Below are 27,929 nucleotides of genomic sequence, written 5' to 3' on the forward strand. Positions count from 1 at the left end.
TCAGTCATAAGCTGTGATGGAACAAAGGTAGCAACATGGTCATCACAGAGGTCGACCCACCTGGTCCTCTTCCCAAAACACACACATGATGGAAATGACAACTTAATTCTCAGCTGGAACAGTTTCTCCTTTTCCTTCTCTCTGTAACTGGAAAGAAAGAAAGACAAACAAGTTTACAAATTACAAACAAGCGAGAAGCATCTTTGGAAACTGGTTTCCCGACAGACTGGGCTGTTACATCTCTGCTTCGCTGCCTCTAGACCGAAATCATGAGCTTGTGTCACCACACTGTCCCTGTCCTCCTCCAACATGCTGAGGATACTGTACGTTACAGTGTTTCTGATAAAATGTCAACAGCGGTTCATTCACAGTGCAGACACACAGTAACCTCTGACCTCAGGTTCATGACCTGGTCGTTTGAAGGGAGACACCGCGTCGTAGACGGATTTTAGAAAATTAAATCGATGACCAAAGTACAAGCTGCTTCCTTTCACCGGTTCCCTGAGACTTTGATTTTCAATCAGAAGAAATGACACATCAGTGCCTGCCAAGGTCAGAAGAAGCCAGTAGTGGTTTCCAACAGCAGCCATGGAGGAGTCTGCAGCTCAAAGTGGGAACCAGTGGCTGCCAGAGCCAAGAGGCGACGTTCTTTAGCCCAGAGAGAGTGGGACAAAGAAAGACCAACAACCAGGGTTAACATGGCTTTGGCTTTTTCACATGGAGAGCGTTCAAAGCAGCCAAAGGACTCACACTGGATCCACATGGGGCCTGTGTTAGCATCTAAAGCTAACCTGTTGGTTTGGTAGCATTAGCCACCTAGCATGGTCCTGATTGAACCTTTGGATTGGATGAATCTCATTAGACCCTGTAGAGGCCAAGGAGGCCTGAGGGGGAGCAGCTTTAAGCTGGACTGAGTTTAAATAGAAATTGATTTAATAAAACTTTAAGGATAAAGAAAACAAAGAATTTTGTTTCCTGGTTTCTTTGACTAACAAAAGTTTTACATTTATCAGACAATTTGGATTAGTTGGCACAGTTTAATTTTTACTTTCATTGCAGTAATTGAAGATTTTGAGGCACAACAATGTGTAACTGATATTTATAACAAAGAATCTGAGCTTCAGTTTTTATACTGGGGGAAAGTCCAATCAAAAACCGGCTCTGAGTGCAGTAAAATCTGGTTGGAGCGGTTCTGGTATGGGACAAAGTGGCAGCAGCAGAAAAGGCCAGAAGTGGCTTTTATTGCCAGAAGCAAAAGGGAAAAGTCCTGATAGAAGATTAAACTGATGTTTTTGCGCAAGTCCTGTCCTGTTGACGCCTGTGAACTGAGACCGGTCTCCTCCCAACACTCCTGGCCCTGCTCCTGTTGCCTTCACTGGCCCTGGGAATAGTCCATTCTGCAGCTGTTGAAATTTGTCAAACTGCAGCAGCACTGCAGGTGTAAGAGATCCGGTAACACCACAGTGGCAAATACAAAATTTCTGTCCTAATTTTACAGTTCGGATCACATATTACAACGTTTTGTTCATTATATTAAGTAGAATGTATAAAATATAAATCGTCCACCCAACTGCTGAGTGTCAGAGTTGACAATGTAATTAATTTATATTCAATTATTATGATTGATATTAGATCTTTGCATGGTTTTACAGCAGGGTATTTGTCAGGAAGAATGCACAATTTTAATTGCATTTTAAAAATTATTCTTTTGTTTTTTATGTTGATTTATTTTCCTTGTCAGAAATGTAGAGGTTTTACAGTTTTAATCCACCACTGTCTTAACAAATATAAGCTAAGAAATACTTATTTAATCCAACTACTAATACCACAATGTAAAAATACTACATTACAAGTGAAAATACTGCACTTGCCAGATCCTGTCATGTCTCTGGCTGCAGCATTCTGGAACAACTGGGGCTTTTTATTTCTTTGGACCTTAATTCAAATTAAACTTTGTCAGATATTTAGAAGGAAATCATTCATCTGAAGAACTGCTCAACACCTAAATATGGGCCCTAATCACAACCAATGTGGTTTGATCTTTAAAAAGATCTTGTATATAATATGATCATTTTGTGTTTTGTTTAAAACACTAATCTGAAAGGGACCTAAAAGTGTCAAATCAGTGTGATGGAGGAAGAAAAGTGTAGTAGAGAAAATATAAATGAGTTTAAAGAAAAAATACTTTCATAAAATAGATGACACTTTTAAGCTGTGTGTTTTCCCGATGCCTTGGAGTGCCCTGAACGCAGCACTGCCATGTTGTTTTTTATTTGAAGCTGCGGTCGCTATCCAACACTCAGCGGCCACTTTCTTACGGGGAGCCACTGTTTTACCCGCATTACCTGGACTACAACGAGCCCCGGCTCAGTAAAAGTTACCGGGCTACGAGAGGAGTCGTGGGGTAGGAAGTTTTTCTCATTTAAAGTTGTTTCTGTCAGTGTTCTGTCACACTTCGCCAAAACTAGCTCCGTGCGTCGCTGCTACTTTTCCCATTCATGCTAACAGACGCTAGCTGCCGCTGCTAGCTGCCGCTGCTAGTTGTCGCTGCTAGCTGCCGCTGCTAGCCGCCCCTCTCCAGAAACCACAAGCTGAGGGAAAACGCAGACGCGGGTCGTTTCGCTCAGGCCGCGGAAGAGGAGCGGTGTGTCGGAGGCTAGCCGCAGAGCTAACAGGCTAACGCTGCCAGCTGACACCAGCTTGACAAACTGGAAAACTCGGGTTTTCTCCACTGGGGGAAACTGGAGCTGTTTTTGTGTCAGGGGGGAGTTTAAGGGCAGAGTGGGCCCCGCGCTCCTGTGTGGCCTTTCAGCTCATTGTGGGTTATTTATTTATAGCAGGGCAGGGACCTGGGTCTGGTTGGTGTGTGTTTAACAGTGTAAAAGTACTTTTCCAAGCAGTGTCCCCACCTCCCCCACCTGCAGCTCACCTTGCAGGTAATCAGCCCGGTCTGGACCCTGAGCCGCAGAGTTCCTACTGTGGTCTGTGGTCTCAGAGGGGTCTCAGCAGGGTCTCGTCAGGTCCTCGCCGCTGTCCGGTGCCCACATATGGTGCGTCTTCAGTCCAGCACCGTGTTTATCTGAACGGAGGAGGAATCGCTCAGACCGGCTTTGCCGGTTGCACAGAATTTCAAAACAACAGGCAGAGTCAGTTTCACATCTGTGTTTCAGGCCTGGTGGTTTCTCTGGGGGTTTATCAGGTTGAAGGTTTCTCCCTCAGCCTGTTACACGTAATAGTGAAAAACATCCAGCGCAGTTTTCTCCAGCTTCACCGGTTCACAGGTTCGGATGAGCTGCAACCAAAGCATTTTCATTATCCATCCACTCTGGGTTGTTTTCTCCTTTAATCAGTTCAGTTTATACAGAAAACAGTCCCCTCAGTCCTGTTTTGTCTGATCAACAGTCAGAAACCAAAAGATTTACAGAGAAAAGTAGAAGTTAAACACTTCGGTTTGAAAAGAGTCTGAAAACTATTAGCTGGTCATATTTCTGTCCATGAACTGAGTCATTTTTCAGCTTGTCAACAGTCGGAAACAGTCAGTGCAGAGATTTGCTCCATGCCGAACATGTAAATAACGAAAACACCAGTTTTCTGTGGCTGCAGTCAAATGACTGGACAGAAAACCACATACTGACTGTGCTTGGACCTGCTGAAGTGTCTTCATGCATTGTCCTCATTGAACGAACAGCAGCAGCGACAGTCCTCTGGTGCGGGAAACTTTATGAGAAATGATTGAATATTAACAGAAAGAGCCTAAGTAGCTTTAATCAGCGGACACTTCATTTAAAAAGCCCACGTTTCTGCTTCAGTGAAAGTCCAACCAGGATCAATACAGCATCACCTGCTGGAACCTTTTGGTTTGTGGGGAGCACCAGATTAAACACCAGGTGCATTTGTTATTTAACTTTCAGAAGCGTCGGGCGCGGTTGTGTTTGGCTGAGCGCCTCTGCAGGAAGGAGAGGTGAAAGGAAGCGGTGGCTGAGGTAAGATCCTGTTGCTAAATGTGATTTTATCATATGTGCAGTGAAGTGTTGGCAGCGTCGACGTGACTCTCGCAGGTTCACACTGATCAGCTCTGGAAGCTTCAGGGTGTGGACTGTTGCTCAGACGAAACATTTTAAGAAATGTTTGTTTTCCAGTTTGTGCCTTAAGCAGGTTGAACACACGTTAAACTGTCTGTGGCCTGTGATGAAAACAGCTGTGGAAGACCAGTTCGGTGCCATTAACGCAAAGGTCACAGGTTTGATTCCAGGTACGAGCCCCAACACTAAGCTTCAGCACAGGAACACTCCAAACACCCGTTTTTCAAAAACAGATTCAAGGGACGAAGAGTGAACGCTTCATTATCAGAATTATTGCTCACTAATTTTTTAAGGAGCGAGTGATTAATCAACTGATCATTTCAGTTTTGTAAGATCAGGATTCTTTACGATCCACATGTTGTCCTGCCGTTCATGTCACAAAAGTCTGTTTTGTACCTTCTTGGTCAATAGAAGTCTGCAGACACAGACCATGTCCAGCCCACACACACTGGAGGAGTGTTCCGCCTCATTATGGATTTAACGTTTTAGGAATAAACTGTGCAGGACTTTTGCGGAGACTTGGTGATAAATAGGGGAACACTGGAGCGTGAATGCAGATTAATGCCCAGTACTCACTTTGTGTTTTCACGTTCATCGGGAGCGGTTGCTGTAGCTCGCTGTCATTCTCAGTCAACCCGTGGCTCAGGTCTTGTCCTGCCTTCACTAAAGGGCACCTTGTGTGAAAACGTGCTGTGTGATCATAAACCTTGTCAGACATGAGTTCAAAGCCCAGTTAGTCAACAGATAATTGGCCCACCTGGCTTCCTGTGTAGCCCGACACCCCCACACATAATCCCCATCTCTGTTTAGAAATGGATGCAGATTATACAGGCACACAGACAGATTACACATCAGCGGGGAGCGCTTGATTTGATGCACCAGAACAGGCATGTTAGCGAGGATGTTGTGTTCACACACATCCGTCGAGGACTAGGTCAGAACCGAGTTATGCATGAAACTGGCACCGCGACTACGTGGCATTAGGATATGTGACTGAAATAGACTCAGCCTTGGCTCAAGTTACAGCGAAAGACAGCAGCTACTTTCAAAAACTACACTTCCCATTTTCATACGTGGCCTCTCTTCGTTACTCAACACTTACACTGAAGTGCTCCATACTAAGTCACAGTTTCACTTCTCAGTTTTCCCAAGTGGCCTCAGCTTTGTGCACTTGTGTCTTTGCCGTGAACATTTCTGCTCAGATTTTTACAGCTGGGTGTAAAAATCAGATTTTTACAGCACCACAGCTGGGTGCAGTACAGTTGGGTCTTTCTATATTGGTCCAATGGCTGCAGACTTTGTGTATTGTCAGTTTGTTGGAGACAGAAGCACAAGCTGCTCATGCTGAAAGTTGCAGAGCCCAGCTGATGTTCAGCTGAAGGGATTTGAAACGGCCTGTTTCTGCGGTGCATTCACAGTCTGAATAAACCATAAGGACACTGGGGAGGCTTTATTTGCACTGGAAAGGCTCACAGGTTGATGTGCTGCAGAATGAGGGAAACAGATGGAGGCCTGTTAAGAGCACATTCCTCAGAAACGCCATCCCGTCAGTCTTGTTTTTAAACACACACCAGGCCTGAGCTGCGGGCTGATACTGGGTTGGCCCACAGAGCAGGAATCCACCACAGACTTCAGGCCTCGTTCACACGTTCCAACGACCGACTGCGACACATTAACACGATGACTCTCTGTGTTTAATGTGTGAGGATAAGTCATGATGGATATGGGACATTTTTAGGTCTAATTCAGTTTGTTTCAACTCACCAGTGTCGATCGGTAATGAAAATGCTTTAGCTGCAGCTCATCCGAACCTGTGAAGCTGGAGAAAACTGTGCTGGATGTTTTTCTAAAGTCTTTCCCTACATGCAGATGTAAAGAGAACAGGTGTCAGTTTTATGGATTTAATGTTTTTAGTGTCTAATTAGTGCCTGATTAAAGTGTCACCATATTAAAAGTAGATGGAGGTCTACAGTTCTTCTGTTTTAACACCCTAAGATAGTGATGTGTCCTGGATCCACGACAGGCAGCGTTAGTCTGTGTCGTAACAGCACATCCAGAAAAGGGAAGTGCTGGGGCCTAGGAAGAGACGACTGCGGTCTATTTTCTGATACAGCTGTGTGTTCTGTAGTATCCAGCTGGATCTTCTCCATATTTCACACAGGGATAGCTCTGTTGCTGTATATTATGTGGGCTCGTCCCTGCGTGAACACTGGATGGAACTTGGTGCCTTGGTACAGTCGTGTTAAAACATGAGTGTGTGCAGCCGTGAGGTTACCGCTGCTGATCTCAGCCAGGAGCCCTGTGCACGTCTGAACCTGCACTTGACTGGTCTTCTGATCCGCACACTTAATCTGAAAAACACACAGCTACACAAATCTGAATCTCAGCTGAACGAGGACAGCTCTGTCGTTAGCAGCAGCCCTAACTCTCAGGACCAATGGTTTTTAAATGAGAGTGGCCACAGAATATTTATTTTGGCACCGTGGCCTGAACTGGAAGTCACAGCTGAAGCGACACAGTTCTGATGTTTGCAAAATCTCTGTCAACAGCAGAAAGGACTTTGTCTGGACATGAGGATTAAAATGAGAGGCTAATGTTCATAACCCTCATGCAGTCACGGTTCACAGTTTCTGGGTTTTGTTCTCAGGGATTTTTTTCTGACTCTTGCAGTCGTCTGAGTCAGTGGTTGTGTTAGTCAGGGCAGTTCACGGTTTTTGGATAGCAGTGAGTGAGTTAGCAGAAAATAAACCAAGGTTGGAGTAAATAAGAAAAACCCTGAAGCAGAACTGATGTGGAAGCTGAAATGATGTGTTGATGAACAGAAAGTCTTTTGATTTGCAGTTTTTCTTAAGCACTGAATCATTTTTTGTCTCTTTCTGTCATTGTCAACGTCGTGTTGTGGCCAAAGTGTTCAAAGATGTAACAAACATGGTGAATGGGTTCCTTTCCTCTTTAATGCTATTACATTTGTACTGTTTTAATAACTGTATTGATTTTTGCTGGGATCACAGAGCCCTGGTTTTAGCCCAGTACCGCTCAGCAAATCAGAATTGTGGGATAGGGATCACACCAATAAAACATGGTTGAGTATCTGCAGGTTAGTGGAAGCTACAGCACAGGGTCACTTTGGGTTTCTGAGGTCTGGTCCTGGTGGGAACGGCCATTTCTTCAATGGAAAGGAAACTTTTGAATGTAAACTACGACCTTTGCCCTGAGCCAGTGACTGCTGATGTGGAACCTGTTTGGTTAAAGTCTCATGTGACTCCACTGTGACTCGTATCTGCTGCGGCACATATTTCTGCTGACGACATCACGGGGCCTAAAAGGAAAAAAGGTCGAGACTGATCAGTCTCTGCTGTCGCAGTTTGAAGACAGCTGAGCTCAGGAAAGGAGGGAAGTCCCTGTCAGTGCTCTGTGGCTCTTCTCTGAGGCTCCAGGGGCTAAAATGGGACGTGAAGTCTCTGTGTGGTCATATAAAGAAAGACTTTTAGTCTTGGCCTCGGGCCTTGCTGCTGCTCGTTCATCTGTGCAAATATACCTAGAATGTCTTCGTGGAACAGGTTTGTTTTGCTGTTTGCTGATACGACGTCCCGAGAATAACTGGCCCTCATGTCAGAGAGGGAAGTGTGGCGTGTCTGGGAGAAACCAATGACTCAGTGCAGCTGAACAGTCACTTATAACCTTGGACAGTGGTTTGTGATCTGCTGCATGCGCCTTTGATTGTCGTTTCCCCAGACACCCGAGCGTTTATGTGACTGCAGGCTGACGGCGTAGTTCTGAGTGGACTGAGAGGCTGGAAACTGGTCTGTGGATGTTTGGGGAGTGTAAGGAGGAAATCTGTGTCCCCCTCACTTCTTTTGTGGGATGTGATGTGAACTGTCCTCAGTGCAGCTTCTCAACACAAGAGCGAAACGTGTAAAAGGAAGGAAATGGCAGTGAAATGATACGATTCCTCCTTTTGATGGAAAAGACCCTTTGTCCTGGTAAAATACATAACACAGATATTTGACCCACACTCCCCTTTGGACCTGCAGAGTATTTGTTGGCCACCCACGGCTGTGTTTATCCTGTTTTCATTGTCCGACCATCATCCCAAGGCCCAAACATGTTTGCATCAGTGCTAAATGTGATCGAAGTGACTGTAATACGTGGAAAAAAGATTTTAATGAAACCTATTTTCAGCGCTGATTTCAGCAGTGACCCCGTTTTGAAAAAAATCCAAACATCCGTACAAATGTCTGTGTTGTCAGTGTCCACTACAGGTCAAAGGTCAGCTGTAATAAAACGTGTAGTTTTCTGAAGCAGAAACCAACATGAGAAAACTCTCCAGGTGTGAATGTTGGATCCTCCAGCAGCCTCACACCCTGTGTCTGAATCTAACATTGTTGGCACAGACAGCACCTGTTGTTGTTGCACCCATAGGTGTCTTCCCCTCTTCACCTGCAGAGTCCGGACACTGAGCTGCTGTTCCATCATTTGAAGCCGAGCGTCTTGTTCTTTCCCTCCACAGCCTCATTATCCTGACTCCCTTTGTTCACTGGAATAGCCAGACCCAGTCCTGCTTCCTGCTGGGCTGGATGGTCCAAATAATGGACCCCAGTCTTTTCCAGCACTGCCTTTAGTCACACTCAGCTTGATTCATGTGTCATCTGGACACAGTAAACACAGTTTTCTTGATAATTGTGCTCATTTTGCCATCAGGAGACCTGAGGTTGTCGCATCATGAAGTCTTTCCTCGGGAGCAGAAGAGACGCCTGCACAGCTCTCACAGCTTCAGCTGTTTTCCAAACCCTGACTCAACACATGTGGGATGTGGTCAGTTCTCACAGGTGTGACAGCAGCTGATGACGGGGTTAGGGTTAGGGAGAATAGTTTGCTGTGGTATCTCCTCCTCGAAGCGACGTTGGTAGTATGTTACCTGTAGATTCCCCTTAGTGATCCATGTGGTTTCAGGTTGAGGCAGGTTATTTTAATGCAGCCTCCAGCATGTGGGCCGGCAGAGGAAGGTTAATCGGTGTTTCAACATGACAGTCAGTGTGAAGCTGGACAGTGAAATTTGCTACAGGACCAAAGGTGCTGAGAGCCGCACTGAGCGCCTGCTCACACTGTAATCAGCCAGGAATATTGTGCTGTTCTAGCACTAATCTGTTATTAGCTCATTACATATGACTCTGATAGACACTGATAGAGAAAGGATTTGTTGTCTGTCGTGCCGTGTGTATTTTTAAAGATCCTGTTCCAGCTTCGTTAGTTCAGCTTTCATGAGGTCGCCTCTCGCAGCAGATTACCGTCCTGTGTCTGTGCTGTGTAATCCTGCTTTACACTGAGGACGGTGTTGACCCGTGTTCAGTTCAGCTTTGAGCTGATAAGACGTCCTGAAGGAGGATCTGTGTTATCAAGGCCTGTTTCATGTCAGCCAGACTGTGTGAATATCCAACACGACTTGTGCAGGAGCTGAGACGCTGCCTGAGTCAGAATAGTCCTCTATCCTATGCTGTTACGCTCGTATATCTCTGCATAATTAGCTCTGAATTCATTCACAGCGGAAATGATTAGAGAATTGCTCAATTAGCCGATCAACAAAAATGAATTGAAAGCAGTTTAAATTACATAACACAAAAAATTAAACGCAAAAATGCCAACAGCACAGGAGCACTCCAAGAACCTCAGGTACCCGGGTCATATTCATCCCTGCCCTACAAATGTGGTTCTGTTTTTTTGTCTGTGATAGGAAATGAATACCAGTGAGCTTTGGACCGAGGACCAAAAGACTGAAACTGAAAACTTCACCTTGGACTGAAATTGTTTGTGGGCTAAACAGTTGATCCTTTAATGGCTAAAATTATCGTCTTAATCAGAAACTGCTGTTAGTTTTAGCCTTTTCTGTCGTTTGTGACCAAATACGTGCAAAACTGAATGTGCTGGACTTTGTGGTCGGTGGTAATATGTTGCTGCTAGCATGCTAAGCTAAGCTGCAGAATGACAGAACTGCTTGGTGTTTCGGGCTCATCAACACGTCGGCATTTATCAGGTCTGACTGTGGTCTTCGTTGCCCGGATCTGTTTTTTAAGAAGTGCTCTGCGCGCAGGAGGTTGGGTTTTGGATCAGGCTCAGAGTTTGCACCCATGAAGATCTCGACCCCTCATTCCTCATGTAGACTGGTGGAACATGATCTAAGAACCTTTGCAAAGAACATTGAAAAGCTGTGTTGTCTGGCGTGCGAAGCAGAAACGGCCGTTCTTATCCATTCTGGGCTGTAACTGGAGTTAGTCCATTTATTTCTGTCTTTTCAGTTCTGGCGTCTCTAAATTGATCAGTGCCAGAGGATGTGTTGAACTGTGCGTCGGCTTTGTGCGTCTTTAAACAAAGAAGCGCTCTGAGCCTCACATTCACCTCAGGCTAAATGGGCCTCGTCGTTTTTGTGGCTGCTGTTTACAGCCCACAGAAACGCTCTGTCTCTCCCTGCCACTCTCTCCCTTTAGGGCCTGACTCATTGCTTCCCCGGGTGGTACTGGTACTGGTACTGCTAGGCTCTGTCAGATATCTGTTAGTGACGAGGGTTTTAGTGATGTGTTCGCTCTGAACTGTCCCCACCAGCAGGAGGAAGCACGATGCACCTTGACCCGCCGTTGTTAAACAATGAGTTCACAGAACAAGGAACGGCTGCGTTCTGGATTAGCCTGAGAAAGGACAAGGGCAGAGATGCCCCCACACTTTACACTGGGACTACTGGGAGCATCTGCTAACCAGCAGGACACCTGACCATTTAGGTAAACTCAGAAGAATCACCTATAATACTCATCTGTCACCAAATGGCTGTTGATCTAAAAGCTGGATTCATGTGTCTGCAGTTTGTTTTCAGAAATACATTCTCTGTCACAACCAGCTGGTACTTGAAGGCATCACATAGATGCTTCCTTTTTACTGGGTGAGATTAATAACGTGTCCTGTCCTCTGAAGCTCAGTGGCTGTGTGGGGACTCTGGTTATGGCCCTAAATGAGTCGGATCTCGTAAGCTGAGAGAGGACAGCTCCTAATGAATTAATCACTGGGCTTATCTGAAGCCTCTGTTGTCCCTGTAACCCAAGGCAGCGCAGCCGCCAGCCTGAACCACATCGACGTCCGAAACAACGAACTCCCTCTCTGATTGTTCCCAACACGTCCTCATCATCAGGCTGTGTTGTCCCACAGACCCACGCCCGAGCAGAAATCATGTCTCGTTCCTGTGTGGTAGAAGAAAATGAAGTCGTCTATATGTTTATCAGAAGAAATGAAAATCTAGAGCAGTTTGATTAACTTGGTAGCATGTGTCAAAGTTTTCTGGTTCTGGATTTGCCTCTTTTGTTTAGTTGTAAATCTGTAAATGTCTCTAATGTTCATGGAGACTAAGTTTTTAACTGGCCCCTACCTGTAAGTAAGTAACGCTGCTGTTTGGCCTGATCTTGCTTCTAGGACAGATTTTATTTCAAGTTGCATCCAGGCTAAATAAATGAGTGAGCAGCCAGAGATATGTGAGTTTATAATGACGACAGGATGTTAAATAATAACTTGAATTTAAGTGGCTACAGATTAGTCAGTCATTCACCTGATCGATGCTGCATCTTGTGTTTTTGCGTGGTTGGTGTGGACCAGCAGAAGAACTTCTATTAATTATATTCCCAGAACAAATCGCATGAGACACGTGGAGGCAAACGCACGTTTTAAATTGGACTTAATTGTCTTCTCGTCCTGAGGGAACAGCTTCATTTCCAAAGCTCAGAAGTGGTAGTTCAGAAATGACGAGTTTTTCTTCCACATTATTGACTCATGCATTTAATAATTAAAGACAATTGAAGGTATTAAAAACACAGGAAGCTGTGGTTGCTGTTATCTGCTGAAGTGGAAAACAGAAACAGGTCTTTGTTTTTTAATTAGCCTGTAATCCGGGTTATTAGAGTCCAGGTTACTTTGGTGTGTACACATGGGCTTTGTTCTGGGTATCTCTGCAGCACTGATTCACATGCATTATGTTGCGTCACAGCTTTGGATGGAAATTACTTTATTTTTTTGTGTAAAAACAGAACAGACCTTTCAGCGCTGACTGAATGTTACACAAACTGAGCCAAAATGCACAGAACCCAGATTGATAAACAGCAGTCGGACCTTTTCCTGTGACCCGTTGCTGCTCTTGCTGTGCATCATGACGTCCCTCACGTTTCTTTAGGAGCTGCAGTCATTTCATCGTTTAGTGAAAATCAATCAGCAGTGATTCTGATCATTTGTAGGCAGAAATGGCCAAAACATGAGTCTGTGGGGGAACCCAGTGGGTCAGGGATGGACCCTGGGAACATTTAAAAGAGCAGACTTTGGGGTAAATAAAGAATATTTCATTATTTTGGGAAATGTGTGTATTCACTGTGTTGAGGAGACTGAGCCCACTGAAATATAGTGTTTTATGATCTTCTGCTCTTATGTTGATTTCATTGTTGTGGAAAATGGAGGCTGGATTGGCTTTCCCCCTGATCAATGAGTCAATCATCAATAAAGAGCCTGATGGTGTCGGCGATGCCACAAGCCATGATGTTTGATGTTTTTGGGATGTACACGCCGGGCTAGCGGGCCAGCCACAGTTCTGTATTTCCGAGGATTTAGAAATCACACATTAGAAGCTGCTAACGACTGATTTTGGCCTTTGTCCTGGTTCCATCTAGTCCTGAAGACTGTCCACAAACAGAGCCCGTTCTTTTTCAGTGCCGTGGTGGATGCTGGATTCTGAGCCTGCAGCCTGTATTTTTTCTTTCCTGGAGCGTTTCCTCCATGATGTGTCAGCCAGGCCTTTCAGCAGCACCTGGCTCTCTGAGTGATTAGTGTGCAGAGCACTGGGCTGTGCTGGCAGCTGCCAGTTAATTAACATTATTTCTTGCTCTGTGGTTTTAGCAGCAAGGCAGGAAACCAGTCACACCTACACTGTTTCATATGTTAAACAGATGGTTTAGTTCTGTAGTTGGTTCAAGACAAACAAGTTCCCGTAAACACGCTCATGGACTCAGCAGCATGTTTATTGGACCCGCTTTAATCTCATGAAGGTTGTAAGTTTGGACATAAGGAAGAAAGTCTGACATGGAGTTTAGGAGGTGCAGTTTAGCACAGGTGAGGCTCTAGAGACACATGGTGACGGGTGAAAGATGTGCCGGGGACTGTTGTGAATCTGTGAGAAATCCTGGACTCTGGTTTATTGTGAGACAGTCTGTCATTAGTGTGAGGCTGAGCCTGGATGTCATATATAAACCACCCAGGTCCAGGTCATGTTGGGCCATTTGTTCCAGGAACTGTTGTTTGTCTTGGACCGGAGAGCTGTGCTTTAGCAGGGCTGTTGACCTGGAGTTCCTCAAACGTTCTTCTCTCTGTTTCCTTCAGGTGCGGTAAAGATGGTGGACCGGCTTGCAAACAGTGAGGCCAACTCCAAGCGCATCGCAGTGGTGGAGAGCTGCTTCGGCACGGCGGGCCAGCCGCTGGCCATCCCTGGCCGCGTGCTGATCGGCGAGGGAGTCCTCACCAAACTCTGCCGCAAGAAGCCGAAAGCTCGACAGTTCTTCCTCTTCAACGACATCCTGGTGTACGGCAACATCGTCATCCAGAAGAAGAAGTACAACAAGCAGCACATTATCCCGCTAGAGAGCGTCACTATCGACACGGTGCCGGACGAGGGCGACCTGCGCAACGGATGGCTCATCAAGACTCCCACCAAGTCCTTCGCCGTGTACGCCGCCACCGCCACTGAGAAGTCAGAGTGGATGAACCACATAGGGAAGTGTGTGGAAGACCTGCTGCAGAAGAGCGGCAAGACTCCGACAGGCGAGCACGCCGCCGTCTGGGTGCCCGACTCGGAGGCGTCGGTGTGCATGCGCTGTCAGAAGGTGAAGTTCACGCCAGTCAGCCGCCGCCACCACTGCAGGAAGTGCGGCTTCGTGGTTTGCGGGCCGTGCTCTGAGAAGAAGTACCTCCTGCCCAGCCAGTCATCGAAACCTGTTCGAGTGTGTGAATACTGCTTCCTGCAGCTGACGGCGGGAAGCCTCGCGCCGCGCTCAGACTCCATCAGTCGGCCGGGGTCAAAGTTCCACAGCAACAACCTGTCGGACGACGAGGACGAAGACGACAGCAGTGACTGAAGAACGTCCACCCCCTCATCGGGGAGGAAACGCTGCCGCGTCTGCTTTCTGCTCCTTTCTCCTCCCACATGGTCGAATCGTGAGCCACAGCGAGAGGAGGATTCGCTCTGGAGTTCACACCCGCATTTTTCACTTGGCCCCAAATATCAGCAGGGATTCGCATTGTCCTCAACACGGTGACTTAATCAGCGACATGTGGATGTGACCAGCAGAACTGTGAGGGAAATTAGGCTGCAGTTAGTCACTACAGAACACAAAGGTGCTAATGAGAACACCCCCCGCCCGACCTCCTCATGACTTCATCCTTCAGGACTGTGCCCCAGACTTTTTATTTTCTGTACATGAACGATACAGGACGAGATTTTGTCATTTCTGCAGGGAAAACTGTGTGTGAGCTCTAACCTTTACCTCCTTCAGGTCTGGGCTTTTTTTCTTACAGACGTTTGGTCATTTTCTGCTGTTTTTTAAATTTCCAGCTTCGTGTCAGTGAAGCAAAAAAAAAGTTAATACGCTAATCCAGAGTTTTTCTAGTTACCAATCGAGCAAAGCTCTGCTCAGTGGCCGTCCCTGCTAACACTCCTTCCTCTTTGCCTGCACCGTCACGTCGTGCCTTGTAGAAACTGAGCTCTGCCTTCAGGAGGAGGTGATGAATCCAGGGACCCCGTGTGAATGGAGGACAGCAGCCGCTGTTCACATGGGACGGAGCTGCTAAAAAACACTTTCCCAGTACAGGAACTCAGTGACCCAGAAACTGGAGCCCCCATAACCTGGACTTCACACACCTGGTGGTGGTGCCGGCCTCGTGTTTCCACTGTTTCACTTTTGTTAATGTGATGAACCATCAGCCAATGAACAAAGCAGAACTTGTGATTAGTCCAAGTGCATCAGAACACGTCAGATCCTGGTCCCGCTCTTTGCCTCGTCCTGTCGCACGACTGCGGCTCCGTCCTCCCCTGAATCGGACGAGCAGCTGACGGCAGAGAGGGCCTCCCTATGAATCGGGTCATACAGTTTGTGCACGTTCACCGGTGCACAGCATGAATCCAGCTTTAATCTAAAAATGACATGTAACAGTTGCACACTAATAGGAAATATGGAAACCACAGACAGATCCTGTCGTGGGCGGTGTGGTCACCCTCCAACCAGACAGCATCATGTTCTCACTGATGCTGCTGAATAAATGTCCTGCTCCAGCTCCAGCACCAGTGACATTACTGGGAGCTGTGCACCCAGTTCACACACAAACACCAAACACATCACCATCTGTGTGTTAACAGCACTTGGTTAAACACAAGTTCTGCTTTAATGCGTCTTGGGATTTGTGCAGAGGACAGTGGACACTAAGCAGGACCTGTGACCTGTGTGTAAAGTCATGGGTCATTGAGTTCGTGGAGCAGGAAAAGAAAGTTGCCCCCTGGTGAATTTTGTCTTTACTTTACCAGAGGTTTGCTGAGACGCCTCCTCAGCACCGTCTTGGTGTCAAAAAGCGACCGAGACCATGAAGTGAAGCTAACCTAATGTTTGCGCTCACACTGACTAAATGCAATAATCAGGAAGTGTCCCGGCCGCCACCGAGTTTCCTTTTGCTATCACATGACGGTGTGTCTCAGCACACTTTCTCTAATTCCTCCTTTTTCAGTAGCTGAGGTGGTTTGTGTTTACTGGAAGTCAGAAATCAGGGCATCGTCCTTCTGTCGCTGACCCGGCCCAGTGCTAAGGTGACAGGCCCGACCTGTGTCTCAAAACAAATGCACTGCTGCCTGGTGAAGTCAACACTGTCCTTTCTTCCATCTTTCTTTTCCTTTCCTATGAAGGTCTACTGATCATGTGACATTTGCATCATGTGATCAGCCTCTGAACCAGGAACTGAGAGTGACGGCGAGCGGGGAAACCAAATGAGGCTGAGTCACAGATGAGACTCCTCTGAAGAGTTTGGGTCCTTCTACACTGACATGCAGCCACCAGGGTCAGAACTGATGAACATCAGTCTGAGTCCTGACCCGTCGGACTTGGAGGCAGAATTTAACAGCAGTGACACTAAATTGGGATGATTTGCATCCAACATGTACAGTTTGGGCTGCAGATACAGGTGTGTGTGTCTGTGTGTGTGTGTCTGTTCACGCCTGAACCTCATGGCTAGTTAAATGTAACTGTGTGTGTGTGTCTGTGTCTGTGTCTGTGTCTGTGTGTCTGTGTGTTACAAACATGGGTGTGGGCTGTAATCAGAGCTACAGCATCCATCCTGTCTGGACCGGTTCTGACTGTGTCCTGCTTTGTTTTAGGTCTGACCTTTGACCCTGTGCAGGCTCTGGTTGGTCACTGTTGCTTCTCCAAAAGGGAACAGCATGAAACTCTTCAGAGGAGTCCTGTAATACCTGAGAAAAGGTCAGCAGGTTGCAGCTGTAGTTTCCGCTCGGTCCGTTTAGAAAAGTCCGACCATCATCTTCATGTTTTCTGATGAGGCTTTAGCTGCACGTCGCTCTGAGCTGCAGCTCAAGAAAAAGGGAGCGTTTTCTTTGGATTTTAAGTTTTATCGTACTTTATGTTACCGTAATAAAAGCAGCGTGATTAGAGACATTAATGTTTTGATAATCACTAACCTGCTGTGGCTCAGACACTTTCACCCTCAAACCCAGAAGCAAAAAGTCCGGCCTCAGGCTCGCTGTGGGTGGCACCTGCACTCTGTCAGATCCACAGCGACGAGTCTTCCTGTTGTGATCCTGATGATTTTTGTACAATTGAACAGATTTGGTGTGTTGGGTTCTTGTGGTGGACACTGTCAGGTCTCGCTGTGCTCAGGCCTCCTCCTCCTGTCCGTCACAGCATCTGCAGCTTTTTGCATCAGCAGGTGAGGTCAGAGGTCAGTAAGGTGATGCCTTCAGGTGTCAATACCAGAAGCAAAATATTCCAGTTGAAGCTGTTGACAGATTATAATTGTACACACTTCACTTGTTCTGCTGCCGATGATCGGGCTGCATCAACATCCTGAATGAATCTTGGGGTTTGGAGCGAACATGCTGATCTCGATTGATCGAGCAATGAACCAATGATGTAGGCTGTTCCCTGAATGCATCATTTCCAGCAGTAGAGCCTGAGGCTGTTCACGCCAAGTGTCATTCAAGTTGTTTGAATGAAAAAGCTGCAGATTTGCTGGTGAGAAAACACTGAGGAGGCGCCTGGACTCAGCTGGTTTTGGGTCCCATGGATTTTAAGGTTTTCTCTTCCATGGTGTTTTTCTTTTGTTTTGGGTCATTTTACTTCTTTTTAAAGCTTCTAAAAAGGGCTTCAGTCAGAATGTAACCCAGCGTATCATTGTTCAATACTAATTCCTGCAGAAATCTTTAAGTATATATTCTATATAAATAACATGTTACTTAAACTCTTCCTGTGTCCTGAGTTCATTCGGGTCAGAGACCATCAAATCCAGTTTGAACAGGTCTTTAACCAGAGAATTAGTCCGAGACTTTAAACCAGCATCGTTTTAATATGTCAAACTCCATTAAACCACAGAAATACAGTTATGCATAATAATCAATTTAGAATTTACATTTGAATGTTTACACATTCGATTTTGTTGAATTGTAAATGAAATATTAAATTGGACGACTGAATTAATTTAAAGGTGAATCGTGTTTGAGGAAGTTACTTAAGGATTCAGGACAGGAGCGAGGCAGCAGTAGTTTTATTTGTGTGGAAATGAGTCTGTTCATTTACGGAAGCTCAATGTTTCAGTGGTGAACCGGACGATTCTTATCAAGGCTGAACAGAAAACATGGCTGTAGTTTTGCTTCACGCTTAAACAAGAAGTGAAAACACATTTGTCTTAATTATTTGTGAAAAATGAGATAATGAAGTGGTTTTTATCCAGATGGACTGAGCCGAAGGCAGGTGCATTTAGAACAGCAGTAACGTTTCTCTTCAGACAGTTCATCAGGATTTTCTCTCTTTTGTCTTCATGTCATTTTGCCACAGCTAAAATTTAAAGCTCAACAAAACAAAGATAAACGCTGTAAGTTTGTAACAAGAAATGTGACCGTGACATGAATTTCACTGCAGTGCTGGTTCAGACTGTTGCTACTTTCACAGGCTGATCAGTTTTTTGGTTCATCTCAGGGTCTTTATCCTTGAACTTTATTATGGACGAGTTATAAAATGCTGCCTTCACGTTCACAGAACAATCTCCAGGGGAGAGTATCACCAAGATAACGTGGAAAAGCTCTGGTTCCACCTTCACTGTCCTGTGAGCAGTTGAAAACCACAGTGCTGTTTTGGTGTCTGATGATCTGAAACATCAAATCTGAACCAACACGGACTCTTTCTTCCATTCAATGTCTGAGTCCAGCGGTGAAGTTGCAAACCATTTATTAAATGTCCGAGTCGTATTTGAAGGCAGCGCCACGTTTGTGTGTTTCCAGTTGCGGCCACATGAGGCGCTACTGCGGCTGCGCACAGGGATGGGAGCGCCGAAGAAGAACAGTGTGGCGGCGTGCTAAGAAGAGTGAGCGCACCTGTCCAGGTGAAGAACCGCTTCAGAGCCGCCGGGTCCTGCAGATGAACAACACACACCTGGTCTCAGGTAAATAAGGCGCTGTTCACCCGACTGGCACCGAGGGACGTTGGACCCGGGTCTGACGGGGTCTAGCCCAGTTCCGTAAGTCCCGCCAGGTTGTTTTATGTTTGTATGTTTATGTTTGACACGTTTACATGTTTTAATACAGTGAAATAGAAATGACGGCGCTTTGCTCAGGGACAGGATTAATAATCTGGATACAGTCTGGATACACCTGGACACACCTGCCGTTAGTGATAACGAGATCTCACAGAACCCCGCGTGATCATACGTGACTTTGTGACCCCTCATTAAGGTCTGTTGCTACCCCGCTCCTTTTCCTCACGGCCGCACAACACAAACTTTTCATGAGGGGGACGATGGTTTTATGGATTTACTCAGGGATGACTCGTCTTTTGGACTAAAACATGTTGTGCTGTGCGGCACCTGGTGTTTCAGTACATGTGTGTGTTTGTACACACCAGCAAAGGTAGGAAGTGGCGTTTTTCCAGCATTTGCTGTGATAATTCAATCCTAAATCGCTTTATAAGCTTTGAGTCGTGAGACTTTCTGCTTTCAAATGATATTTAGTTTGTCGGACTTTATTCAAATCCGTCCGGGGATCGTTGGAAATACATCTGGAAATACAGCCCAGATACAGTTTCCGGTCGACCCCTGGCGATCGGTTAAGGTCTGTTTGTGTGTTATGGTCAGTTTCTATGTTCTATAGGTCTGTGTTCTACATTTCTATGTTCTACATTTCTATGTTCCGTTTGGCCTGTCCAGCAGCTGGAAGGCAAATTACCCAGAAATGATAAACATTTTACTTTTAAGACACTTTATTGATTATCAGACAGGAGCTGATTGATTTGCTGATTGATTTGCCGACCTGCTGTTTGGTTTGTCTTATTAATTGGATGAATATAAAATATTAGTTAAATAAAACATCAGTCGGAGCCGAAGCTCTTCAGTTTGCTAGAATGTGGAAATATCATATCTATGAGCTGTTCACGGGTCTGTTCTCTGGAGAACGGCACAGTTGGAGAAAGTCAGGCCTGTGGTTTCTGAAGGTGCAGCTCCTGGTCAGGGAGGAGGAAGTGGAGCTGGTCTGAGTGAATGATGTGAAACAGGAGCAGCAGGATTCGGTTTCAGCGCCTGATGAGAGGAGAGAATCAAAATGACCTCACTCTGTGCAGGAATAGCTGTGATCACTGTGGCTCTTCCAAAGGGACTTTAATGGAGGAAAAGCTCACAGGAAGAAATAACACGTCAGGCTCTTCCTCAGCTTCCAGGAAACTGCTTTGACTTTTCTGCTGAGCTGAACGTGGCAGATGTTCGACCTCTTTCCAGATTTTAGCAGTTTGAGTTTGTGTTTTATTTAGACCAAGGTGTTTTAAGGTTGTTTGTCTTTAGACGGGATAAACAGACATTTAATGGGCTGTGGCTGCTTCAGGACTCAGACGTGGAAATCATGCAGCTAAACTTGTTTGGGTTGTTGGCGCAGGAGTTTTCTGATGGTAAGACGAGGCGTCAGACAGCAGGCGGGTTAGCGACAGGGAACAGAGGTGTTTTATTTTGAAAGTTTTGCAGAGATAGAAAGTGGAACTGGTGAAGTTTATAACTGAGGTCAGGCTGCAAACCGCAGGAGAGTCATCACGTGGACAGGTGCCGGACAAGCTAATTACATTTTACAGCCTTAGAAACCAGCAGCTTATTGATAATGCAGCTTTGTTTCTGTGTGGAGGCTGGAAGGATCAGGCTGTCGGCTGGTCTCCCTGACGTTTCACCAGTGCAGTTTGGGAAATAACTGGTGGGTGGTGGTCTCTGCATCTGGATTAAACACTGTTCCTCAAGTGTAGTGTGGCGTCACGTGTGGAAGGTTTGAGTTTTGTTTTCATACAGAGGAAGAAGAAAGACACAGCTGGATGGGAGTCAGTCTGAAGAATGTAAACCTTTACTGGTTTAGCTGCTGTGGGAGGCCAGTGCTCCCAGTAAATTAGGCTTCATGAAGTTTGGGGAAGGATCGTGGATCATTCTGTCTCGTCTGCATCAGATCTGCTGAAAACATGTGGCAAACAACATAAACAAGAAAACATCTGCGATCTAAAAAACCAGTCAGCCATATTTGAACAGTGAGTGTTTGACTTTAGTTCCTGCAGCCTCCGACGTCTTTCAGTCGTAGTTTTCTCAAACAGGCTTCAGTCCGTGGACGAAAGCTGCTGTGGCTTCGCTCGGCCATCGGTCTCGGCTATGAACGGCTGTAACGTGTCTGCCCGCAGTGCCTTGTGGGAGATTCTTGGCTTGTGCGTTAACTTTTTTCAGTCCGGCCGCTGCCACAGGTGACAGGTTTGTTTCTTTCTCAGTGCCTTAATGTGTTGATCAGGACGAAACAGAACCTGAAGCAGGCACCAGCCCGACCTCCACCGGCGAAGTGTCTTCAGGTGATAAACTGGAAATATCTGAAAACATGATGGAAATTTTTGACACGTGTTCTATATTTTTAGTGGCTGAGCGTGAATTAAAAATAATGAGCTGCGTCTGACCCCACGTGTCTCTGCAGGAGCTGAGGACTGATGTGTTCACTGAACCTCTGGGAAACTGCAGCCCTGAAGCCGTCGAAGGTAAAGTTTTAACTCATTGTTCACATTTAGTGACTAGTGTGATGAGGCTCCAAATGATCGTCCAACATCAGTTTGTGTTCGCCTCTAAAACTAAAAACAAATATCTACAGTCCGACCGATATTAGTAAAAAACCAAAATCCAATGTCGATATATCGGCCGATGTTAATTATGTGTATATTAATTATATTATTGTACAGTTCCAGTCAAAAGTTTAGATACACTTGCACAGGCAATAACAGAACAGTTTACATAAACACATTAAAAAATTGGCCGATAAAATCGTCAAAATATCGTTCAGGCTCTAGAAATATCTGACACAACTCAGACGTATTTTTCACATCATGAAAACTGTTTGTGTGTTTTCACCCATGTCAAAGCCAGGGGGCGTAAAAACACGGACCTGCAGGTTTTAACAGAAAGAACAGCTGTGTATGTTTGTCATAATATGACACTCGAACTGGTTTTTCCCTCCTCAAATGTGCTTTTGTTCCCCATTTGATAGTTTCCTCTCTCGCCAAGTCGATTTCCCTCAACTGTTCATGGAATGAAACGATGGATGGACAGTTTCTCCAGAAGTCCAAGGTGGCAGACAAGTTTAATAGGTTTAATAGGCTCTGTGCTCTATCTATGTCAGGGGTGTCCAGTCCTGGTCCTCGAGGGCCACTGTCCTGTTTGCGTTTGAACTATCCCTACCCTACCCACTGCTGATTACCTGGATCAGGTGTGTTCAGTCCAAACAAACAGGACAGTGGCCCCCGAGGACCAGGACTGGACACCCGCTGATCTCTGAAGGCAAGGTGAATTATTTGAGTCAGACAGTCATGGGGTAACATTGCAGCTAAAGGTGTGTCAAAGGCTGTTGGTGCCTTTCTGTTTTATTAACGTACCATTTCTGCTCAGTGGTGTTAGATGGACCCCTATGTGACTGTTATATTGTCAGCATTATATTCTAATAAGGACATAACAACTGATCAACTAATCAATTAGCTGATGTCTGAGGTGGTGAGAACATTGTTAGTTTATAGAATCAGAATATCACACACACCTTCAGAAGAAACGTTTGATAAATACTTCACGTTACCATAATGTCAAGCACAGAGCATGTTAAACCCACTGAAGAAGCTGTCAATCAATCATTCAATGTCCAGTCAATCACAAAACCAACCAACAGAATTTACTGACAGAATCGTCCAACAGAGAGGAAACTATCAAATGGAGTTTGAGGCTCATGTTATGATAAACACACACACACACACACAGCTCTTCCTTCTGAGCTAACAAACTGGTAAAACGTGCACGTCTGGAGTTTTTGTGCCCATCTTTGATATTGATGTAATGATGCCAAATATTTGCTTGTCCTGTTTGTGTTGAAGGACAAAATCCACAGTTCTTGTTCTGTGCAGAGACGAGTTCCCTGCTTCTCTTCCTGGTTTAGTGGGGGCCAATTTAATTTGACTCATCCCTTCTGCACATATTTCACACAACAAGGACTTTGGGCTGGGACGAGTGTTCAGCTTTAAGCAGCACAGAGAAAACTCCATGAAGGATTAACTCACAAAAACCTGAAACTGATTTCATTTATTTACATCACAAACATTTTCAAGATTCGAATTTTAAAATGTCCATTTCCAAAACCTTGTCCCATCGTCTGTCTTTGCCTCCTGCTGTGAAAATCCGAAACCAAACCTGGCCCCAGTATTGTTTGAGCCGCGGCCTGTTCTGGCGCCAGTCTGCCATGATTCTGCCGAGACGCCTTGAAAAGACAGCAGCTCAGACTCTTTTGCCTGAACCCAGCCCTGGCGACAGAGTCTGCTGTGCAGCAACGTGGTGTCTTCATCCTCCTCCTCCTCTTTCAGGTGAACTTCATCTTCACCTCGTTCCAGATAGTTCAGCGTCAGCAGCTGGTTGGTCGACCCAGTCCCACACGTGAATGGAGCCGTCCGAGGCGGCCGACAGCAGTGTCCGTGGTCGATCGGGATGCCATGCGTGGGAGGTGATGATGTCGTCATGTGATGAAACCATGTGACCACGGTGCTCAAACAGCAGCGGAGCTTCCTGCAGCGTCGTCGTCCAAACTGCTGTGTCGTAGATTTGAACCACGCCGCTGGAACCTGGGAAGCAAGAAGGAAGGTGAGAACTGGAGCTTCATTAGGTGGTTTCTGTTCTGCCCCTCGTTTCTCCTTCTTCTACCTCTCCTCTTTTCTGCTTTCTCTTTAATCACCCGTCCTGTTCCTGCCTTTCTCTAACCCTATCTACATCTTTCTGGTCTTCTCTACCTTATTCTACCTCCTGACCTCTTTCTACTACCTTCACTTTCTCCCCTCTACTGTTTTCTGCCCTTCTCTTCCTGTTTACTCCTTCCTCAGCCCCCTCTAACTCTTTCCACCCCTTGCTCTGTCCCCCATTACTAATCTCTACCCACCTGACAGTGCGATGCAGTGCTGCAGCCTCGGACCCCAGGACACCCTGACGCTGTCGGGGCTGTGTTGCTGGGTCTGGACATCCAGCTGAGCTTGACCCACGGCCGCCGTCAGGTTCCTCAGGTCTGACAGCAGCGCCAGGCCTGACGATGACAGCCTGATAATTCTGCAGCTGGACGGGTGTGGCCCAGAGGAGGCGTCCGCCCACCAGAAGGCGGCGTCCCCTGGGCACTCTGGTGGTGGCGACGGCCGAGGAGCAGCCGGCGTCCGAGTGTCAACGACACAGATGTTCCCGTTCGAGCAGGCGGCGAGGAAAACGCTGTCAGTCACAAAGTGCAGAGAACTGAGAGGATCTGCAAAGACCCCCCCTGGTGGAAGGAAACAGGGACACCATTAAACATGTTCTAGTGTTGAAAATGAGACCTAATTATAACGCGGTGACGACAAGGCCTAATATATGAGTTTATTTAAAAACCTGCTCTGAATCAAAACTCTCACCTGATTCGTACAGAGTCTGTCCGGACGGCAGCTCGCTAAGCCGGACGCCATCACTCCGAGCACCATGAAGAACATGAGGTTGTGACGACCGTGGAACCGCGACCCTGCTGCAGCTCCCTGGAACAGTCGTGCTGCCCCCGATACTTCCTGTGCTCCTGATCACATCTGTCATGGATGACGACACACAGCAGGCGACCAATCACATTTGAGAATAACAAATTAAACGAAGCAGCAGCTTCACATGTGACAGAGAAAAAACATTTGCTGCTGAACAAATATTTGTCCCTTTCACTAAATAAACCAAAGACTTTGTCTCTTATTTCTGAGCTTCCTGTCTGACAGTCATTTTGAGTGTAGACTAAAAAAATGACAGTTTCTTTTTATTATTAATTTCACTTCTAATCCTCAGTGAAGGGCCTGAAAACCTCCAGTTTGTAGAACTTGTCTAATGGCAGTACTGTATTTTCTGGACTATAAGTCTCTGGCTTGTAGTGAAACTTCAACAGTGAAATGACAGACGTGTTAATTTACTAGTAGTCACAAGTGTTGGATGGCGAGAGGAGGCGGAGTTGTTTAACATTACTTATGTCTAGTCCACCTTCTCCACAGACTATAATTAGTATCATTAGAAATGTCACTTTTTTTCTGTTCAACAAATTCATTTTTGCTAAAAGTGACTGATGTTCCGATGCAACTCACAGTCCAGAAAACACAGTATATACATTTTTAAAATACAACACTGCTCTCTTTGTTTAATAAAGTCATCTCAAGTAAAAATCTGTTTATCTGAGCCAGGATGTTTCAGAACTGCTGCTACTTCCTTCACTAACTGGAGAATCTAGTCTCTAATCTACAAAACGACCTGCAGGCCTAGAAGCCACAAGAGGAAGGTGAGGAAACTCACCACTGTCATCACCTCCGAGGTCCCACAGCTGCAGGTCGGAGCTCAACCCATCGTTGGTCACGGCCCACCTTCAAGAACAGCAGCAGCATATAAATCAATAAAATCCAGATCAAGTCTGTTTATTACAAATCATTCATCAGTCAAACCACAACTGATTCATCGTTCTGCTCATTATTTGATCAATCAATGAAAATAATTAGAAATGTGTGTTTGTATGTCAAAGTTTTTTCTTCTAACCAGCAAAGCAAAAGCTTTTTGCTGATGGAAAACTAAGAAGCAGCGAATTAAAGGAAACAGGAAAAAAAAAGTGGACCAATGGGACAGTGGCACTGAGACAAAGACAGGAGGCAGAGCTGGAGGTAGCAGAGCTGAAGATGTTGAGGTTCTCTCTGGGAGTGACCAGGATGGATAGGATCAGGAATGAGGACATCAGAGGGACAGCTCATGTTAGATGGTTTGGAGAAAAAGTCAGGGAAGCCAGATTGAGATGGTTTGGACATGTTCAGAGGAGGGACAGTGAATACATTGGTAAAAGGATGCTGAGGTTAGAGCTGCCAGGAAGGAGGCCTGGAGAAAGACCAAAGAGGAGGTTCTTGGATGTAGTGAAGGAGGACATGAGGATAGTTGGTGTGGGTGAGGAGGATGCAGAGGATAGGGTTAAATGGAGGCAGATGATTGGCTGTGGAGACCCCTGAAGGGAGCAGCCGAGGAGGAGAAGAAGAAGAAGATAAATCAGCTGTTTCATCTGAAAAACCGACTCAGGTTTGATAACTAACGAACAGGCGGGTTAGGGTTGGGCATCGCTGCAGGGATGAAAGACCAGAACTCACCTTGTTCCTGGGATGTGTCTGAGGCAGCGAATGGGACTGTCTGTGAATCCACCATGAACGACTCTGAAATCCCGCTCTGCACAGAGACCCTGATCACAGCAACACACAGCAGAGGCACAGACATATGGACCATGTCTTCATAAGGATCAAGTCTGGATGCTGTTGTGTTTGTTACCTTGTTCTCTTCGACAAAGAGTCTGGGCGGCAAGTGGAGCTCCAAAATCTCGTTTTTTGACGAACTGTATCCTGCGACACAGACGGCTGTGAACACAATAAAGATTTTACAACAAACCGATGCATTTACTGGTGGAGACATGAGCGTCAATGGTTCTGGCCCTTTTGTACTGACATCAGAATTACTGTCGTCACTATACGACACACTAACAAATCAAATTATTTATTATTCTTTTATTGTGACCAAGATCTTAAGCATAATATTTACAGATCTATCTGCTCTGTGCTGGACAAAATCACCTTAAACCCAGTAACATTTCTCTGCAAGTCCACCCCATTTGTTTTAGTGAGGCTAAAACAGAAAATTCTGAAATTCTGCCAGTGTAAGAGTCCAGTCCAGCATCAGCAGAACCTGCAGCCTCCAGGTGTATGAACAGCTGTGAAACAGTCTGAACACAAACTGAACATTATCACAGATGGTCAGTGTGACACAGGGGTTCCTAATGAACCGACTAGGTCCGACACAGGGGTTCCTAATGGGGGGGGGTCTAGGAAAGACTCACTTTTTCCTGATGTCCACTCGATGACCTGCGTGGGATGTTCCAGCTGATACACGTGAAGATCTTTGTACCTGCAGGAAGCAGACAGGTGTTCAATAAACTTCAGAACCAAACAACCCTGAAAAGTAACTAAGTACCTGCATGTTTTAACAGTTTGTTACTCAAGTACAGTCAATATAGTATAGTATTATTTACTATATACAGTAGTGTCTCCATTTCCTGCAGCTTTATACTCCTACTCCACTACAGTCCAGAGGCAGATACTGTGCTTTTCACTGCATGTGTCTGACAGCTGGACTTATTTTCCATCCCCTTCCTGTGCAGGTAAAACTTCTAACATGTAGAATATGATGCTCTGCTGCAGACTCAGTTTATGAAGTACTTCAAACTGGTTCAAACTACTGCAGTAAAGTTCAACATGAACATTAATGCAGCAGGAATATTCATCAGATACAACAGTAAAACACTGACCAGTTTACTGCACAGTGAGTACTTTTACTTTGATACTTTAAGTACTTTTTACTGATGATACTTTTACGTCAGCAGGATTTGAATGCAGTACTTGTACAGTACATTGATGTTTCCCTGCAGACACATTATTATCTCCTTTAGCCTTCACTCCATTGAAACAGACATAAGGTTTCTAAACCAACAAAGTCAAATCTGTTCCCTAAACACCAACAGACACAGCTGCGTCGGTGATGAGCTCTGCTGTTTTCACTTGTTAAGCTCTTTAGCTCTTTAGTTGAAAATGCTTTAAACAGAATAAATTGATTAATCAGTATAAAATAGATTAATTATTAGAATAAGAGACGTTCAGGTAAATCAGAGCAAACAAAAGTGAGCAGGCTAACCAGCAGCAGGCTAACCAGCAGCAGGCTAACCAGCAGCGCTGCTGAATGAACGGAGCCTGAAGCCGGTAGCTAGCTAACTAACTAACTAACACACACACACGTCAAACATTTTCAGTTAAGTCTCCTCACGTTTTCAGGGACTCCATGAACCAGTCATCCAGAACATCGTCAAACTCCGCATCGTCCATCACGTTTGTTGGTTCACGTCCTGCTTGTTGCTTTTGCTTCTTCTTCTTTTCTCACTTGATCAATGTAGTTACAGCGCCGCCTGCTGGACCTGGGTCAGGC

At 45.7% G+C, this 27,929-nt stretch overlaps 2 protein-coding genes across 7 annotated transcripts; one reads left to right on the forward strand and one right to left on the reverse strand.

Moving 5' to 3' along the window:
• Positions 1–2,270: 2,270 nt before the first annotated feature.
• On the forward strand, positions 2,271–24,640 carry plekhf2 (pleckstrin homology domain containing, family F (with FYVE domain) member 2). Of its 6 annotated transcripts, none has more exons than XR_004463237.1 (6): positions 2,271–2,404; positions 13,479–19,269; positions 21,143–21,220; positions 21,340–21,400; positions 23,258–23,531; positions 23,831–24,640. XR_004463237.1 is itself a non-coding variant. In XM_026316676.1 (3 exons), exon 3 carries the CDS (start codon positions 13,490–13,492, stop codon positions 14,228–14,230), a length of 741 nt encoding a protein of 246 aa, XP_026172461.1. In that variant the 5' UTR covers positions 2,271–2,404; positions 3,912–3,983; positions 13,479–13,489; the 3' UTR covers positions 14,231–18,062. The 6 variants fall into 6 exon arrangements, 1 of the variants encoding a protein (XP_026172461.1); XR_004463238.1 differs by having other exon boundaries at positions 13,479–18,881; XR_004463239.1 differs by having other exon boundaries at positions 13,479–18,806.
• On the reverse strand, positions 22,965–27,913 carry wdr73 (WD repeat domain 73). Its single transcript, XM_026316674.1, has 8 exons — positions 27,771–27,913; positions 26,791–26,858; positions 26,229–26,314; positions 26,054–26,142; positions 25,224–25,291; positions 24,320–24,484; positions 23,824–24,189; positions 22,965–23,512 (listed from the first exon to the last, which is right to left on the reverse strand). Exons 1-8 carry the CDS (start codon positions 27,827–27,829, stop codon positions 23,271–23,273), a joined length of 1,143 nt encoding a protein of 380 aa, XP_026172459.1. The 5' UTR covers positions 27,830–27,913; the 3' UTR covers positions 22,965–23,270.
• Between the last annotated feature and the right edge of the window lie 16 nt (positions 27,914–27,929).

The sequence above is a fragment of the Mastacembelus armatus genome, chromosome 16 (assembly GCF_900324485.2).
Source record: "Mastacembelus armatus chromosome 16, fMasArm1.2, whole genome shotgun sequence".
NCBI lineage: Eukaryota > Metazoa > Chordata > Actinopteri > Synbranchiformes > Mastacembelidae > Mastacembelus > Mastacembelus armatus.